The sequence below is a fragment of the Lissotriton vulgaris genome, chromosome 8 (genome assembly GCF_964263255.1).
Source record: "Lissotriton vulgaris chromosome 8, aLisVul1.2, whole genome shotgun sequence".
NCBI classification, from domain to species: domain Eukaryota; kingdom Metazoa; phylum Chordata; class Amphibia; order Caudata; family Salamandridae; genus Lissotriton; species Lissotriton vulgaris.
The window spans coordinates 472,798,343-472,814,337 of record NC_141696.1 but is presented as its reverse complement, the minus strand read 5'-3'; the positions used below and the strand labels follow the sequence as shown (position 1 = coordinate 472,814,337).

Sequence of the window (15,995 nt, the reverse complement as noted above, 5' to 3'; positions counted from 1 at the left end):
CCTCACGTGAGGCTACACATGCGTCCGCTTCAGGAGTGCTTGGCACGACAGTGGAACCAGGCTCGGGGACATCTAAAAGACCTAGTGTTGGTGACCGGTCGTGCATACAACTCTCTGCATTGGTGGAACACACAAAACCTTTGCAGGGTACGACCGTTACAAGAGCCTGTACCACAGATAGTGCTGACGGACGCCTCTCTCCAGGGCTGGGGAGCGCATGTCCTCCAGTATACAGTGCAGGTACTATGGACGACGCAGCAGCAGAAGATGCATATCAATCTGTTGAAGCTGATGGCAATCTTCATGGCGATGAAGGCATTCAGATTGCATTTGTGCAACAAAGTCGTGCTGATCCGGATGGACAACATGACTGCCATGTATTACATCCAAAAGCAGGGAGGCACTCACTCTCTCTCCACAATTGTCTCATCTAGCCCAGAGCATGTGGAAGTGGGCCATTCAAGGAAACATGTTCCTCATGGCGGAACATCTCCCAGGCAAGGACAACCAGATGGCGGACCTGCTCAGCAGGCACAGCCATCAAATGCACGAGTGGGAGATACACCCCTCGGTGCTCCAACCATATTTCCAGCAGTGGGGTCATCCAGAGATAGACCTATTCACCACAAAGGAAAACGCAAAATGCCAAAGCTTCGCCGCCAGGTTCCCACACCCGCAGTCTCAGGGCAATGCGATATGGATGAACTGGTCAGGCAGATTTGCGGACGCTTTTCCTCCAGCACCGCTCATACCGCTAGTGCACGCAAACTGCGACAGCACTCCATGACGCTCATCCTGGTTGCTCCAACGTGGGCAAGGCAGGCGTGGTACACCACGTTCCTAGAACTCTCAGTGGTGCCTCACCAACGACTGCGCCTCACACCCAGTCTCCTCACTCAGAGCCATGGAGACATTCAGCACCGAGATCCGCAACAGTTGAGCCTTGCAATATGGCTCCTGAGGTCATAGTTTGGCTACCTCAACTTACCCCCTGACTGTATGAACATCATCAAGGAGGCAAGAAGACCTACAACCAGGCATGCTATGCGGCCAAATGGAAGCAATTTGTAATTTACTATTCCAATAATGACATTAATCCGCTGGATGCGTCCACGCAAAACATTATATGTTATTTGTTGCATCTATACAGATGCAATCTAGCATATAGTTCCATCAGGATACATTTGGCTGCAATGGTAGCTTATCTTCAAAACAGACAGCATCTTTCTCTTTTCAGGGTGCCAGCCATTAAAGCCTTTATGGAAGGTCTCAAAAGGGTGATTCCTCCCAGGCACCCTCCTTCACCTGTCTGGAATCTGAACATAGTTCTCACCAGACTAATGGGACCACCCTTTGAACCTCTTCACTCTTGTGAGATACAGTTTCTGACATGGAAAGTGGCTTTTCTAGTTGCAATCACGTCGCTAAGAAGAGTTAGTGAGCTTCAAGCCCTAACTATTCAAGAGCCTTTCATACAGATTCATGCTAATAGGGTAGTGCTACGTACCAACCTTAAATTCATGCCTAAGGTGGTATCGCAGTTCCATATTAATCAAACCATAGAACTGCCCGTTTTCTTCCCAAATCCAGATTCAGTGGCAGACCGAGCACTGCACACATTAGATGTTAAAAGAGCTCTCCTGTATTACATAGACAGGACAAAGAATTTCATGAAAACTAAGCAACTGTTTGTTGCCTTCTCTCCACAACACAAAGGCAACCCCATTTCCAAATCGGGTATAGCCAGATGGATTGTTAAGTGCATACAGATATGTTCTCAAAAGGCTAAACGCACATTAACAGTTCCCCCAAGAGCGCGATCCACACGCAAGTTAGGGGCATCCATGGCTTTCCTAGGTAACATTCCTCTAGATGATATATGTAGAGCAGCCACATGGACCACCATACATACATTTACCAAACACTACTGCGTAGATGTACACTCCAAACAGCAAGCTGCTGTAGGACAGGCTGTTCTCAAAACTCTTTTTCAGACTGCTGCAGCTGGCACGGGCAACCACCGCTAAGGAGGTAACTGCTATTTATTCTATGCACAAGATATGAATTCAGCGGCACACATGCCTCGAACGGAATATTCTACTTACCAGTATGCATCTGTTCTTGGCATGTAGGGCTGCTGACATTCATATCCCCCACCCTCCTCCCGGGTGCCTGTCACAGCTGTAGCACTCAGAATCATTCTCAGGCATGGTCATCACTTACTGTATTACACTCCATCTCTGCCACAATGGCGAAAAACAATCTGAGGATGGAGAGGATGCCCATGCGCACTGTAGTCCAGGGGAGGAGCCACCTATCTTGTGATACTTCGAAGACTCTTCCAGGACAACAATGTGCAATCATCCGGACCCAACACTAGGCGGCGATCTATGAACAAGATATGAATGTCAGCAGCCCTACATGTCAAGAAGAGATGCATACTGGTAAGTAGCATATTCCTTCTTAGTGACGTCTTATGTCCAACCTTACGTCAAACCCGGCACCTTTCAGGTATAAAATACCAACAGTTGTCTTAAGCAAACACACAGTGGTTTGGAGCAGAGCGGCTATCTACTTGCCCGAGAGCCCAGCTGATGCGAGAGCCCACGGAAGCCGCCCCTCCCCTTTGACGCGCTGGAGAAGCTACTTTTTCTCACGCCGAGAAAATCCAGCTCCGGTGTTCCCGAGTCACCCTTGCGGGTTGCTCGGAGATCGAGTCCTGAAGAAAGAGATACCAGACCTCCCACATTCTATTACTAAGGTACGAAGCTGACTAAACCCTTAAAGAGAATTCTTGATTCAGATCCTTGGCAAAAGCAATCTTAACCAACTTAACTTAAACTGCTACTTACTTACTTACTCCTTCCCAAGTATTAGGCTTAGGTCAGGTACATCGGGGTAAGCGTAGTTAGAAGCACCAACTGAGTACGTTAGTCAATGGTTTTATGTATGTATATATATATTTTATCTATTTTAAAGTATCATATGGCTAAGAAACGATATCTATGCATTTACAGTATTTCATAATACTACTTTAACTGTACGCACTTTACTTCATGATAAGTATTGCAATTGTGGCAATTCATTTCTCTGGCATGAGAAAGAAGACTGCTCAATAAAATAACACCTTTTATTGAAAACGCCCGTCTCTATTTCTCTGCACTCTGGTGAAACTAAGTATGCACGATTGACTGAGTGAAATAGCTGCCTATTGTTTTCACTCGACTCTAGAGATACACTCTATTCTGAGGGAGCAAAGTTGTCATGTTTGTACGGTTGTCAGAAGCTAATCCCTTCTTGTCTAATCCGGAGAGTTCACTCTTTCCTGAACATTCAAGAAAGTTTCTAGTGACCTCTGAGCTAGCTGGCGAAACTAATTAAGTCTAATATAGTCAGTAGAGACCTAGTCGACCTCAGTCCTATGTCTACACTGCTGTTTATATTATTCCAATGCGCAGAGCCTATTGGGAATATAGGAACTACACTACATGGCACCCAAGTTTGATAAGGTGATAATCTAACGCAAGACACTAGAGTAACTCAGTCGTGCTTTTTCACATAGAACCCTTTTTTCCCTAAAAACTCCAAAAGACGTCTGGAGTGGGTGAAAGGTTAATATCCGCCGGAATTTAGTAGGAAGAGATTCCTATGTTTAATGGCGCCCTAAAACATAATAATCACATCACCAGGCACGGTCCACTAGGTAGACCGGGAGCAACGGGGCCGGTTCTAGCCAGTTACGCAACACACCCAGACATCGAAACAATGTCAAGCGCAGAACTCCTAGTTAAACTAAAAGAATTAACAAAAGGCATATAGAGAATTAGTTCAATTGGCAGCATCTCTGACGATCCTCCAGAAATTGAAGGAGACAGATATAGCAGAACAACCATCTGAACTTGCCAGAATCATAAAAAAAATCCTATGAAGAACTAGGAAGAGATGGGTGGGAAACCGGTAAAACCCCAACTAACTGAAAATCCTGAAAAAACCTTTATTAAAAATAATCTGAATACTCCAAAAAGGAGCTGAGAGGGTAATAAACAGTCCACTCCCAGGGAAAAACGATTCCAGTCCAGAGGAAGGTCTCCTCAACGGAGAGAAAAATCTCCAGACCGAGGAAACAAGTCTCCCCAGAGGGAGCCCTCTGAAAAAAGATACAACCTTAGAGATAGGGATAAATTGAGTAAACCTGATAAATATCAAGATATTGACACAAGTCCCTCTCGATCCCTCTCACTCAATCTTTCTCGATCTTCCTCACAGAAATCGGAAAGGAGAGGACGATCAGAACACAGAGAAGAGCACGTCAAGTCCAAAGACAAGGAACCTGCTCATCAAAGTAATAAATCACAATATCCCAGAAAAAAGGTAGCAAGTATTAAGATTAAACATTCAGAGGATTCTGAGGACACAGCTGAAAAACGGAGAGTGGGTCCAGACAATGCTAGACAGCGCAGCAGAAGTGACCACAGCTCGCAAGATCCTGATGAATCATCTGGAGATAGTGGACACAAATGAATACATTCAGGTGGAAAATGCAGATACCAGGGTTAGCAAACCCCATAAAATATACGAAATAACATTACGTATAGAGGGGGACAAGACGAGGAAAGTAAGGGGTCTCTTTTGGGATAACCTTTCGAAAGGCTATGACATTCTGTTAGCTGAAAAAGACTGGCCACCAGAGTTTGTCAGGGAGTGCCCTCATGGCTAAGAAATAATTATGCCTGCCTTCTCTAATCATATACCAATTCATAAAAAATATACACGTGCAAGAAAATGGGCAGTAGCCCAAGCTCCTGCTTTATTTAAAAACAATGTAGGATGGGATGAGGATTCACCCCACCACAAAATCCAGTTAAAAAATCAACCCACTGCACAAAGGCAGTACCCAGTTAAACAAGAAGCTAAAAAGCAGGTCAAGGAGATTTTAGATCAACTTGAATATCAAGGGGTGATTGAAACATGCACCTCACAAATGAACAATCCTTTGTTTCCTGTCTCCAAGCCAGATGATTCATATCGTCTAGTTTTGGACTACAGACACCTTAACTTCTGTTGTAAAACATTTGCAGTACAAAACTCACACAGTGCAGCACTAATGAATAACATTGTGCGCAAAAAATATAAAACGACATTAGATATCTCTAATGGATTATTTTGTCAAAACATTGCACCTGAAAGCAGGTATTTGAACGCTTTCTCAATAATGGGGTCACAAAAACACTTCTGTCGACTCCCTCAGGGATTCAAGAATAGCCCAGGATTATTCTCAGCAAGGGTAACGGAGTTACTACAAATATACGACAGAGGCATTATCCTATGTCGATGACATCTATTTGACAGATGACGACCTGGAGACTCACTTAAAAAGAGTGAACACCATAATACTTGGGTTCGCTTCAGAGGGTTACAAATTCAACTTTAAAAAGTCACGAATTGCCCATCTTACTGTCCTGTTTTTAGGATATGAATTATCAAGTGAAGGCAAGAGCGTAGCAGATAATTTCTTAGAGAAATGTGCTGTACTCCAAGCACCAAAAACGCTGAAGAATTTACAATCAATACTAGTTTTCCTGAATTTCGGAAGAACATACATACTAAATTATGCAGAGAGAGTTAAACCTCTCTATGAATTAATAAGACCTGATTTCAAACCAATAAATTGGACTCAGAAACGCACAGAAATTTTAAGATCACTACAAACAGACATGTTAACTATAACAAAATTGCAAACACGTGAAAACACACGTAATCTTGTAATCCGAGTAATCCCAGGAAGATGCGGATTCACATACCTAACCTCTAATGAGGGAGAAACGGTACCTATAGCCTACAAATCACATTTGTACACTAAAGCTGAAATGAAATCCAGTTCTACAGGAAAAAGTCTGATAGCGGTTCAAACTGCTGTAGCAAAAGAAAGAGCCCACGCCCAAGGCAGAAGGATAACTGTTTTTACAGCAGAATCAGCCCTTGAGACATTAACAAGCACACGCAATTTAAATGCTGTGGCATTAGATCCGGAATGGATACAATGGGAAAATTCTCTTGCTGCAGAAGACGTGAAATACTATTTTGACCCGAAACTGGTTGATCTAGAATACGAACAAGAACATCCTCTGCCAATCGAAATTCTGCCTCTCAAACAGTACACATGTGTAATCTACATGGACAGATTTGCACAACACTACGATGTAGTGGAAAAATCCTACAATGCAGCGTGCGCGATTATTCAAGGTCGCTGGCGCTCTGGTAAATTCCAACCGATGATTACCAAAACTGACTCACTCAGAAACTGTTCAGCTCAACAAGCTGAAATAAGATCTTTAAAGATGGCGCTTGAAAATGCCGATCGTGAATTCCTGACACTGATCGTGTACGATTCGCATTTCTGCGTCAAGTCTTACAACAGTGACATGCAGACATGGAGTAAAAACGGTTACAAAGATGACACGGGTGCCACAATAAAGCATAAAACGCTTTGGGAATAAGTAGTTCTTTTAAAGAAAGAACTACAGAAGACTCACGTGATACACGCACTGAGTCATCAACGTGATGGGGTTCACGTTGCAGGGAATTCATTGGCTAACACAGCCTCAGCGGAAGCGGTTCAACCGACTTCCGAAGCCACTGAAAAGCGTTCCGAAAAACATAGAGATGGGGAAACCATGCTGGCGGTAAAAGCCTCATTAAAAGGCAATTATGCAGCATTACCTCTCAACTATCCACTCAGTAATACATACATATTTGATGCAAACTCCGATCCGTTTGCTCAAATCCCTGGAGTGGGGGATAGAGTAATTCCAAACACGAACCGGAGAGTTTTCTTGATTGAAAGCGCACACATGGGACTGGGTCCGAGGCACCAACAGATCTTGAAATCTTTCATAGAATTACAATCGGAGTACTGGTGGCCGGGAAGGAGCGTGCAAATTTACAAATTTGCAATGGATTGTCCAGACTGCAACAGAGATCGCAGCTGTGAACCGGACCAGACTATTGCCCCGACATCTTTGTTAGAAAGCTTCAGGCTATCTATAATACAGAAATCCAACCAGAGAAATGCGCCCCAATAATTATTAAGACAAATTAACTTAAAAATGTAGACCAGCAGCACTCTGCTGACGCCAGAACTGTTATAAAAAGATTTGCGAGTCTTTATCGCCATATACGCAATTGGCATGCTACATTCTGATCAGGGTCCTGCGTTTAGCTCTCGAGCTTACAAAGAGGCCATGAACAGCATGGGCATTGCATTGCGGTACTCTTCTCCCTTCCATCCTGAGGGAAATGCGGTAGTGGAAAGAAAAAACCGGGACATAAAGCAATCTATAACGGCGAGGGTATTAGGTTCGGGTGATGGGTGATGGGTGGGTCAAACATTTAACAAGTGTCCAACGTAGTCTTAATAATCTGCCAAGAAATTCTCTAAAAGGTCTCACTCCATACAAACTATTGTTCGGTACTAGAATGCTAATTCAGGATCTTGACTGTCACACTTCAGTGGTAGAAGAAAAATACTTTCATATCAAAGACCGTTTGGCTGTTTTACAGGATTTAATTGAAACCAGAAAAAGCCTGAGTAACATAAAATTGAAAAAACAGCCGACAACCACTGAAGAAAAGCCACCTGTCCCAGCAAGACCTGTCTAGATTCCAAAGATTGGGGATCTGGTCAGAGAGAAGATCGCGGTGAAGAAGGAATTTGGGCCTTCTTACAGAAAAGCTGTACCTGTCTTAGCCATCAGCGGAACGAGATCAGTTGTACTACCGCCCCTTGCTGGTAAAAAGGAGAACGAGTTGTATCCATCGACCTGGTAAAACCACAATCATGTGGCCAATAATAAGTAGTAGGCCCAGTGGACTCCCAAGAAATAGCAGAATACCAAAGTTTGCTACAATCCAAGAGGCTCATGCTGAGAGACTAAACAGATTTGATAAACCCGCAGTGAATAAAAAAGGACTATGCAATAATGCCATGAAACTTCTGCCTCTTGAAACCCAAATTAGGCCAGTTCGTCAAGAAACACCTATCTACAATGATGTAGCCTCTGACTATTCTAATGAAACAAAGAAAAATGCAAAAGCAAATGAAAATACGGAAAAAATTCCAACAATTGACAGAACTGCATCTGGCTACTTCATCAACTTCGACGACTTTTCAGAAGATCCAAGTGAGCATGATGAAACGCCTGCAACAAAAACTTTCAAAGACAAAATAATTGAACTTCCTCTCCAACTAAAAGAAACATATCTGATTTCACCATGGATTGAATTTTGGATTGTGTTAGGTGTACTTACTCAACTGCTTTGGCTCATCATGGTTCTATGTTTGTGAAAATTCATTGATGGAATATATAGTACAATGGACACAGCAAGTCAGAACATCAACTTGGTCCTAAAGCCTCACACATCCTCCCACATCGAGAAAAGAGAACTATCATCAGTAAACATCTCAGCCAAACCAATACCCAGTGCGGTAGCATGGGACAGAACTGATAATGATGTTTTTGGCCCGATTGAACTCTTGAAATATCCACATCAGTTCAAGGTTTCATTAAGTGACTTTGTGACACCAAGTACTTTCTCTGATGATTGGGACTTTGAAAACATTAATAATATGATGTCAGATTTAGTAATGTCAGCCAAATTTACTGAACATGATTACTTACAGGGTTCATCGAATTATGAAGAGTTATACTGGTATAACCACTTTGGTGATCACTATTTGCATAAAACTGCACAGCCTAGAAATGTTTTATCTTATAACCAATGAGAACACTGTCCAGCACCGCCAAATGGCAGCTCGAAAACATTTTATGAGAAATTCCAGTACTTCTCAGGGTTTAACAGTGATCCAAAAACGTTTTATTTTAAACTGTTAAATAGGACAGGAATGAAAACAATGTTGACAAATACTAAATTGATTTTTCTGAAAAATGTTATGACAAAATGTCTATATTTGGTTTCGAATTTTGGAAAAACAACATTGAAACAAAAACTATCTGGGGTACCAAAGAATGGCAAGTACAAGACTTAGAAGCATTATTATTACGGCCTGCATGATCCCAGAACAAATGATATTTTTGAATGACACAATTCAACAAACTACTTGTCTTGGCCTAGCTAAGATAAGACTTAAATACACCGTCTATTCCGAAACCCATAACTGATAGTGATAGCACTACAGATGTGGAGATAGACATATCCCATATTTTTAACCAAAACAGAACACATCCTGATTGGAAAAAGTGGTTGATCTGGCCATCAGACACAAATAACTGTCAAGATAGATTCCTGAACAAAACACAGGGGTTAAAAATGACCAGGCCAGACCCAAGATACTCCCAGAGACAACATCCAGGGATAGTTACAACATACAGTGTAGGGAAACTATGCCTTGAGTGGCTACAGAAATCCACACTGGCTGAAATTAAGCAACACTTGACTTTACTTAAAGACGGTGCTGTCTTGCGTGTTTTTATATTGGGACCACGCAAACAGCGTCAAAAACGTTTCATAGCGGCCGGTATATACGCTGCATACAACGAAGCTTGGAAAGTAATGCAAATTGAAACAGCAGAAAAAATACGAGAAATTGACCGTATTAATTTGGAAAAATCACTTTCTGTGGTGGACAATGGGTTAACGACTCTGTCCTCCAGAATATATTCATTGGACAGCTTTGTATCATCTGCTATTGATATATTAGAGCAGGACTTACTAATGTTACAACATGGTCAGTCTCAATTACGTTCTATTGTACAGCTTGGTTGGACGTTTCAAAATCTGCGTTCAGGCTACGTACCATGGCGTTTAATCAACACAACGTCATTATTCGGTATCTTTAACCTTACTGATAAACAAATCAGTTTGGCACAAAAAGGAGCAGATTATACGATTCTGAGCATTGAAAAACTTGAGAGATTACCATTGACAATGTCAGAGAGACCTGTCATTGAATGGATAATACACGGAACAATTTCAATTCCGATAACAACTTTCCAGTTTAAATACTGCCAAGAGTATATACCTACAGGCCAGTATGAAAAGTTGGCTAAAGAATACATAAAATCAACATGGGATTTACCCTATACACACAGATGTTATAGTGAAGGGAAAAAGGATGTATTCCTTAGTGGTAACAAATGTAAAAAATCACTAAGCGGTACACTTCTGTGCCAAGGTATTAACTTGCATGGAGCCTGCGAAGGGTCTTCAAATAACCTTTCATGTCACCTGCATGGATCGCCTGCAAAACAGATAGAGCCATTTTTCAAACAACTTAGTAATGGGAGTTACATTTTAATAAGTGACCACAGCTGTTGTGGGATGGTGCCAGGGAAGGCTTATCTCGTGACCGTAACTTCCAGGGTCGTTTGCTGTATGCAAGTATTGTATCCACACAGCAATCCAGATATGGGGGCTGCGTTATGGCCTTCGTTGAATATCTCTTCTATTCGAATTGATACTTTAAGCAGAATGAAGTCTATTCTTTTACAGACAACTGTGCCTCTAACGTCATCCAAAGAAACGCATGATCTGCAAGTGGCAAGGACATTGGCAGAGATACATTCTCTTTTATCGACAAATTGCCCGTGCATTTCGCAGAAATGTTAAGCCAAATCTTAAACATGTCTGATACCAGTGGCATTGCACATGTATTTAAGACATTTTTTTCGGGACTGTTGGCACCCTTTGAAACAGGTCTGGGCATCTTCCCGAATTTTGTCCGTTCTGTCTTTGGCGGCCTACCCTTAATCTTGGGACTTGTGGCAGGAATTTTATTTTTGTTCCTTCTGCTCCGATATGGCAAGCCAATCCATAGACAAGACTCTAGCAACGATGGAAGAAACAATCCTAGCAATACGATATCGAGACCGTATCACTAAGGTCCTCGGATTGGCTCGGCTAAGAGATCTAAGTACAACCTGGTTTCTTTCATTCAGACCAATCTGGCATGATTGCGTCTTACCTGTGCTTCGATGTCTGCTATGCGGAGAAGAATGCGTGTTGGACATCTGTCTTACACTACCATCCGCAGTACCAAAGGATATCGATACTTTGCTAGGTCCGGTAACGACTCATGCATCGTGTTGTCCCCAGCGGCTACCTATTCTGATGACGGCATTCGTTGAGACTTCACCACTACCAGTAGGTGGCGGTGAGGTACGAGAGGAAAGCAGCACCATACAGGTACAACCTTCTGTGAGCATTGCTGATCCAAACATCGATGATAGTAATCACGCTCCAAACTGCACAGTCGCAGCATTTTCGAACTTTCACCTGATGTTGTAGACCATTTTTTTGCGAGTCTGTCTGATATGATGTTCTCTCCAGTCAACGAGAATAATTCTTAAAAAACAATGATCACACAGCGTTCCCTGAACTCTGAATTCAGCCTTCAGTTTTGATAAACAAAGCTACTGAAAAAATGTAGAACTATTTTTTCCCCTGAAAGCAAAATTATTTTTTCCATTTCCAAAATATTTACTATTTTTTGGCACATAGTACTCTGATTAAAGTAGTACTATTCTTAGAGAACAGAGCTTCTATTTTTAGGATACTAGAGACAATATTTTACCTCAGCCTCTAGCACATATATAGCATTTTGTATAAATATGTGATGGAATGGTCTCGACCTTCTTTTCTGTATTCAGAGCCATTTCATGTGTAATTTTCGCAAATCATTCAGCTAATATATATATGCATTTAAATGAATGATGACACTGCTTGAAAAGCGTACAGTACTAATACTCATTTTCGTGTATTTACCATATACCATTTCAAATGCGAAATATGTATTTTGGGGTGGGTTGGAAAACACACATGCATTGTTACATGTTTATTATTGCTAAGTTTTTTTAGTAATGATGGACATTAATCCGTGGAGTGGGTGTTGTATTTCTATAGAAGACCCTAATTCGATATTCCCGATTCATGCCCTTGTGCGGTTATAATTAATAATATCCTTACAAAGGCATAAGAATCATATCCATATTCAGTAGTAGCCCATGCAGTCCAAAGCACAGCACGGCTACTCCCATCAACTCCTAGAAAGCACAACGCGTTCTTTAAACAAACCAAGCCTCCAGCAGCCCGGGAAATTCCCTCCCTGCTTTTGTTTTGATTTGAACAAGAACTTCTGGAGTCCAGCAAGAACTGTTATTTCTTAGTGACGTCTTATGTCCAACCTTACGTCAAACCCGGCACCTTTCAAGTATAAAATACCAACAGTTGCCTTACGCAAACACACGGTGGTTTGGAGCAGAGCGGCTATCTACTTACCCGAGAGCCCAGCTGATGAGCGAGCCCACGGAAGCCGCCGCTCCCCTTTGACGCGCTGGAGAAGCTACTTTTTCTCAAGCCGAGAAAATCCAGCTCCGGTGTTCCTGAGTCACCCTTGTGGGTTGCTGGGAGATCGAGTCCTGAAGAAAGTTATATCAGACCTCCCACATTCTATTACTAAGGTAAGGAGCTGACTAAACCCTTAAAGAGAATTCTTGATTCAGATCCTTGGCAAAAACAATCTTTACCAACTTAACTTAAACTGGTACTTACTTACTCCTTCCCAAGTATTAGGCTTAGGTCAGGTACATCGAGGTAGGCGTAGTTAGAAGCACCAGCTGAGTACGTTAGTCAATGGTTTTATGTATGTATATATATATATATATATTATCTATTTTAAAGTATCATATGGCTAAGAAACCATATCTATGCTTTTACAGTATTATTTCATAATACTACTTTTACTGTACACACTTTACTTCATGATAAGTATTACAATTGTGGCAATTCATTTCTCTTGCATGAGAAAGAAGACTGCTCAATAAAATAACACCTTTTATTGAAAACGCCCGTCTCTCTATTTCTCTGCACTCTGGTGAAACGAAGTATGCACGATTGACTGAGTGAAATAGCTGCCTATTGTTTTCACTCGACTCTAGAGATACACTCTATTCGGAGGGAGCAAAGTTGTCATGTTTTTACGGTTGTCAGAAGCTAATCCCTTCTTGATCCGGAGAGTTAACTCTTTCCTGAACATTCGAGAAAGTTTCTAGTGACCTCTGAGCTAGCTGGCGAAACTAATTAAGTCTAATATAGTCAGTAGAGACCTAGTCGACCTCAGTCCTACGTCTACACTGCTGTTTATATTATTCCAATGCGCAGAGCCTATTGGGAATATAGGAACTACACTACAGAGTATCTACCAGGAAGAGAGTTACTGAAGGTAAGTAACTTGTTCATTGGTAGGAGCATGGGTAACATTGCTTATGTTAATGTTAGCAATACGGCGTTTATGATGGTGGATGGTCTAGAGGCTTTGGGAGAGCTTAAAGTAGAGAAAAGGATCAGTACAAATGCAACTTTAAGATATTGCACAAAGTGTACTCTTGACGTTTTGGCCTGATGAAGCCCTGCGTTGATTACTTACAGGAGTCCTAACTTTGCGTGGTCTTGTGGTTTAGACCTTTAATATTGGCTTCTGTTTGGTTTTGATTATTCCATATTACAGAGCAGTCCTCCAGTTAGACTTTGCTGTTATTCATATGTAGATCACTTTTTATGGTAAAACACAAACAATTGAAGAAGGGTCTGAGGGAAATTTAAAGACCTGCCCAGTTCGTATCCCCCTAACTGTAATCCTAACAACAAAAGAACCGGGGATCTATAACGGAGCTTCAAGTACTCCGAGCTGCTGCAAAACTCCTACATAAGTGAGTTAGGCGCTAATAGAGCTATATAAGTCTCTATATCAGAATGCGTGCCAGGACAAACCTGTCGAAGGACCTACTGAGATTGTTGGTAAGACCCGTACAGAGATGTGTTGGATTCCCATCAAATAGGTATGTAGATCAAGGGTTATAGACCCCCAGTTATTTTGTTGTTAGGATCACTTTTTATGGCCTTTCTTCACCTTTTTACGAAAGTGACCACTGCCCCCCTGGACGTATTCAACTTTTAGCTTCAAAGTTCTTCTGTATCAAACTTTTTTTTTACATTGATATAAGATAAATGTAACATAATTTATAGACAAAATCGAACGACTTAAACATTCCACAACCCCACAGACTTCTTAATCCTCAAATTCCTAGTTTACCTTAAGGTAACATAGTATTTGTTGCACATGATTTTTATAGACATCTTTGCAAAGCATTTTTTCTGCATCACTAAAGTGTAATTAGTTGTGAATGTGAGAGTGCTCTGAAAAAAACAAATTCATATTATAAAGTTAAATTTATCCAAAGTGTAATTATATTAGTAGAGTGGGGGTGTGCCCTGCTTAACTGTGTCATTGAAAATTGTCTCCCCTTAACAAACCAAAATTGCTTTAGGTACATTATATCACCTAAAAAGTTCTAATACAATGTACGGTGTGGTAGCTAAATATCAACTCCATAATAAAGGGATGTTTTTCAGGTTGTGGATGAGAAAATAGAATTTTACCGTAGCCTTATTAAAAGTGCTAAGTGTGCACGACAGCAACATGTTTGACATGTATTACACTCTCCTTAATAAAATAACCTTGTTTTGTTAAAGCAAAAGAAGAAATATTAGAAAACAGAAATACCAAACGACATTCCCAGGATTCCCCCACGTATACTGCTCCTCTCTCACCAAAGGTGCCTAGGACAGATCCTATTCCTTCGGAAGGTAATCATACCAGCAGTTCTTCTTGAAGATGCCAGATGTGCAATTTGTTATACAAGAACTATTTCGATGTAACCCTTCTGGGCATTTGTACAGGATTTAAACAACTACATTTTGTGGCTCTAGTATGTTTTATTTTTTCTTTCATTTTTTGACTGATGGTCTGTTACCAATCCCACAAACCGTAATGCTTGATACTGCAACAATGTGCTTGATTGGCTACATTCATTCAGACCTGGCCGCATCTTCTTATGTTTTATAATTGTTTGTGATGAAAGATTCCAAAATAGTGGCATGTAGTGAATGTACAATGTGGGTTGGCACCAGTTTTTGGATCTACAAATGGCAGTTTATCTCTGACAAAAAAGTGGAGGTGCTGAAATTGGGGATAAAATGTTCATTGCATATAACAGTGGTACTTCTTCCCTTTGTCCTTTGTGTTGCCTTCCATTTTTGCACACACCATTTTATTTAATCTTTTTGTTTATCTCTGTTCAGGGATATTAAGTCGCTAATGAAAACATCCGCCTCTTGCTAATGACGAAAATCACGGGGAGCCTCTCAGTTTTCTCAACTACTGCTTCTTGATTTAAAAGTTGCTGAAATCCGTCTAAGTAAGATGTGATTTCCTTAACCAAATCAGTTGACGGCTCTGCAGGTTAAGCTGACCTCTTGTAAGAGCTCAGCAGAGGACACGTTCAATGAGATTTGGTGTCCCAGCCAAAGTTTGCTCTGTGGTACAGACTGGGTGAATGAAAATGTGATTTAAAAGTGCTCCAGCTAACAGAAGGTCTTGCCTGGTTGGCAATTGCAGTGTGGATGCAGTGAAAATAGAGAAAAAGTATTTAAAGGATTTTTTTTTCTTTTTTATAGCTTTTTCCTGTCTTTGTATAAATGGTCTTTCAAGGATCTTCATTAATACCCATAACCATCAGACTATCTCTGGGATCCTACATGCTTCTGGGATACCTCTTTAACAATGTCTACGTATGATCAACTTTTTAATTTTTTTATCATTTAGGAAAATGATGCACAATGTCAATTACCAATAAATTTAAATGGTTTTGAAAAAGTACACGGAGCTGCTTTGCTGTTTAGGGGTTTTCTGTTCTAAAGAGAAAAATATAAGAAAAGTGTTACCCTGGGCAGGCCATCATATATGCAGCTAAAAGCACTGTCACTTTAAGGAAACCTAGAAGTACCCCAATCACGTCACGCAAAACAGTAATGGTTGCTCTTTCCCTTCATTTTGATGATCTGGTGAAGAACTATAGAAAAACTCATACCTTTAACTTTGTGCAATTGTCTCTTTTCAGTAAAAAAAAAGTTGTTTATTG

At 41.1% G+C, this 15,995-nt stretch overlaps 1 protein-coding gene across 1 annotated transcript in view; it reads left to right on the top strand.

The window, feature by feature from the left end:
• Positions 1 to 15,995, top strand: part of SCML2 (Scm polycomb group protein like 2) — a 749,380-nt gene that overhangs the window by 533,905 nt on the left and 199,480 nt on the right. The window contains exon 13 of the mRNA XM_086934268.1: positions 14,548 to 14,661. Within this exon, the coding sequence (XP_086790394.1) occupies positions 14,548 to 14,661 (114 nt within the window). The remainder of the gene's footprint in view (positions 1 to 14,547; positions 14,662 to 15,995) is intronic.